The 3,791-nt window shown below is 56.3% G+C and overlaps 1 protein-coding gene across 1 annotated transcript; it reads left to right on the forward strand.

The window, feature by feature from the left end:
- The first annotated feature begins 265 nt into the window (after positions 1–265).
- On the forward strand, positions 266–2,159 carry POU3F3 (POU class 3 homeobox 3). The gene has a single exon (XM_015849966.2). It carries the CDS (start codon positions 285–287, stop codon positions 1,617–1,619), a length of 1,335 nt encoding a protein of 444 aa, XP_015705452.1. The 5' UTR covers positions 266–284; the 3' UTR covers positions 1,620–2,159.
- The last annotated feature ends 1,632 nt before the right edge of the window (positions 2,160–3,791 follow it).

A 3,791-nucleotide genomic window follows, 5' to 3' on the forward strand; every position in this document is an offset into this window, starting at 1 on the left:
ACCGTCATCACCTCGGCGGCACCGGCAGCACCGAGAGGCAGCAGGCGAGCAGTCCCGGCGCTCGCCCAGCGCAGGACGGCCGGCGGACGGGCGGAGCGGAGCGCGGCGAGGCGCTAGCAGGTGAACCCCGCGCCCGGCGCCCCGGCGACGCTGGGAAGGCGGCGGAGGCGGCGGCGGCGCGGGCGGCGGCCCCGGCAGCGGCCCCGGCAGCGCCGGGCAAGGGCGCTCGCGGCGGCGGCGCGGCGGCGGCGCGGCGGGGGCGAGCGGCGGGCGGCGGGCGCGGGATGGCCGCGGCCACCTCCAACCCCTACCTCCCCGGCAACGGCATCCTGGCCGCCGGCTCCATCGTCCACGCCGACTCGGGCGGCGGAGGCGGCGGCGGCGGCGGCGGGGGCATGCAGCCGGGCGGCGTGGCCGTCACCTCGGTGGCGGGCGGCTACCGCGGCGACCCGGCGGCCAAGATGGTCCAGAGCGACTTCATGCCGGGCGCCATGGCCGCCAGCAACGGCGGCCATATGCTGAGCCATGCCCACCAGTGGGTGACGGCCCTGCCCCACGCCGCCGCAGCCGCCGCCGCCGCCGCCGCCGCCGCCGCCGAAGCGGGCTCGCCCTGGTCCGGCAGCCCCGTGGGCATGACGGGCAGCCCCCAGCAGCCGCCGCCGCCGCCGCCGCCCGACGTGAAGGGCGGCGGCGGGCGAGAGGAGCTGCACGCGGGCGCGGCGCTGCACCACCGGCCGCCCCACCTGGGCCCCCCGCACCAGGGGCACCCCGCGGCCTGGGGCGCGGCGGCGGCGGCCGCCCACCTGCCCGCTATGGCCGGCGGGCAGCAGCAGCAGCAGTCGCTCCTGTACTCGCAGCCCGGGGGCTTCACGGTGAACGGCATGCTGAGCCCCGCGGGCGGCGGACAGAGCCTGGTGCACCCCGGGCTGGTGCGCGGCGGAGAGACGGCGGAGCTGGGCGAGCACCCCGGGCATCACCATCACCACCACCACCCGCACCCCGGGCACCACGCGCCGCACCACGGCGCCGTCAACAGCCACGAGGCGCACTCGGACGAGGACACGCCGACCTCGGACGACCTGGAGCAGTTCGCCAAGCAGTTCAAGCAGCGGCGGATCAAGCTGGGCTTCACCCAGGCCGACGTGGGGCTGGCGCTGGGCACCCTGTACGGCAACGTCTTCTCGCAGACCACCATCTGCCGCTTCGAGGCCCTGCAGCTCAGCTTCAAGAACATGTGCAAGCTGAAGCCTTTGTTGAACAAGTGGCTGGAGGAGGCGGACTCCTCCACCGGCAGCCCCACCAGCATCGACAAGATCGCGGCGCAGGGCAGGAAGAGGAAGAAGCGCACCTCCATCGAGGTGAGTGTCAAGGGCGCCCTGGAGAGCCACTTCCTCAAGTGCCCCAAGCCCTCCGCGCAGGAGATCACCTCGCTGGCGGACAGCCTGCAGCTGGAGAAGGAGGTGGTGAGGGTCTGGTTTTGCAACCGGAGGCAGAAGGAGAAACGCATGACGCCGCCGGGGATCCAGCAGCAGACCCCCGACGATGTCTACTCGCAGGTCGGCGCCGTCAGCTCCGACACGCCGCCCCCTCACCACGGACTGCAGAGCGGCGTGCAGTGAGCTGGGCTCCGCGGGGCCGGGCCGGGAGAGCTCCGGCGGCGGCGGCGGCGGCGCCGCGCTCACACACACGGACACGGACACTCACACTCACACGCACGCACGCACTCACACACACACACACACACTCGCGCGCGGGCCGGGCTCGCTCGGGCCGCCCGTGTCGGTATATGTACGGATAGAGGAGGGCGCCTGGATCTATCTGTCTATACGGGATCGATAGAGAGAGGGAGCGCCGGGGAAGGTCGAGCCGAGCGAGAGCGTTTCCGCTGCGTTGGGAGAACGGGGTGGAGATGCGTAATGCACCAAAACTGCAGATGTGCCGGGGGCTGCTGTGGGAAGAGGGCTCGGCCGGGTGGGTTCTGCCTTGGGTTTCTGTTCGGGTTTTTGCTTTTCGCCCCCCCTCCTCCCCCCTCCCCCGTGAGCCCCTCTCTCAGAGATGGGGTCTGCATCTCTCCCCTCCTCCCCCCCCCCGTGCTCTCCCCTATCCCCAAAGGGCTCTTCTCTCAATCACGGAAACTTTATTTTTCCCCCCTTCCTTTTCCCTACTATGACGCCTTACGTCCCCCCCCCCTTCCTTTTTCGCTTTTCCTTCTTTATTATTATTATTATGTTTTTCCTTTATTTTTCTTTATTTTTATATTCGATTCTTTTATTTTTATTAAGATTTTTTTCTCACTGGGAGAAGATACAAAAGAAAAAAAAAAAAAAAAAAAAAGGGAAAAGAAAAAGGGGCAGCAAGAAGCCCCGCAAGCGATGATCGATCAAGTCAGGGGGCCCATGCTGAGTGCCAGCAAGCTCTGCTATTATTGCTCTTGGCCACAAACGGTAGAGATTTTGGTGCGAGCATGACATTCCATTCGAGAACATATTTTATATTTTTAATCTATGAGGCGTACAATATTCGCAAAAATAGAGACAACAATCAACTTATGTTGTTTTGGTTCTGGTTTGTTTGTTGGTTTGTTTTTTTTTTCCAGGAAGAAATAATAATAATAATAATAATAATGAAAATATGCACACAAGCAAACTAAAAACAAGCAGAACTGCGTAGGGAGGCAAATACATTATATATCAATTTTATCTATATATATACGGTATAAGCTTAAGGAAACAAATAATGGGAATACTCCCTCACCGAACATGACTGATGGAGGAAGGGGGGGGGTGGGGGGGACAGAACAGAAACCGTGAGAGGGGAGTTGGGGGGGGGGGGAGAAGGTGAGGGTTGGAGAGAGACGCCGGGCATGGTCTAAGAGTTGGGAGCTCCATAAGAAGGACTAGGCCTGAATGTAAAGGCGAGCAGGAGCGGAAAGAAAGGGAAACCAGTTCGGATGCGAGTCATGGGGCTGTCACGGTCCCGCTCCTGACGGCTGACCAATCATCACAAACGGAAGAGTGAGTGAGAAAAAAAAAAAAAAAGGAAAAAAAAATTAAAAAAAAAATCCACCGCTAATATTTTTTTTTTTATTTAATAATTTTTATTTTTTTATTTCTGGACTGATTAGTAATAAAAAGGGATTTAGAAGGACTCGAGGCACTGCAGAGAGCTTGCACATGATTCATTGAAACTTCTCCTCTCTCTCACTTCAATTCCGATTGCCAACTTGAATTGAAATGGGTTGCTTAGTGGGAGATGTGATTCTAATATGACTGCAGTTTCAACGCCAATGTTTTTTTTGGTAGGTTTTAATAAACAGACTTTTCAAAAAAGAAACGGCAATATAGAATTGTTAGATCCGTTGTTGATCTAAAAAAAAAAAAAAAAAAAATAAAAAGAAAAAGAAAAAGAAAAAAAAATTTTGCTTTATAATTTTAATTAAATGAAATTCTTTTAATATTTTATTTCAGAATAACCTATGAAACATGACTGCACAAAAATAAGAGAAGATGAAAGAGTAGCATTATTCTATTTTTTCCAGATTTGTATTACCGTGTTTTTTTTTATTTCAGCGACGAAGCAAAATACAAAAAGAAATGAAATGAATGAAGAAATAAAGAACTCCTGGAAGTGTGTAGGATAATGAAAGGTATCTTTTTTTTGAGTGAAAGAATTTTGATTGTAATTTAATTTGAGTATGCTGGGGATTTCCGTTCAAGATGCCGTTGCGAAAAAAAAAAAAAAAAAAAAAACAAATAAATTTGTTAGAATGAACGACTCCGTGTTTGCTGCAT

Source organism: Coturnix japonica, chromosome 1 (assembly GCF_001577835.2).
Source record: "Coturnix japonica isolate 7356 chromosome 1, Coturnix japonica 2.1, whole genome shotgun sequence".
Taxonomy (NCBI): domain Eukaryota; kingdom Metazoa; phylum Chordata; class Aves; order Galliformes; family Phasianidae; genus Coturnix; species Coturnix japonica.

Coding starts and splice junctions, on each gene's coding strand:
- POU3F3 (XM_015849966.2), top strand. CDS start 285: ATGGCCGCGGCCACCTCCAACCCCTACCTCCCCGGCAACGGCATCCTG.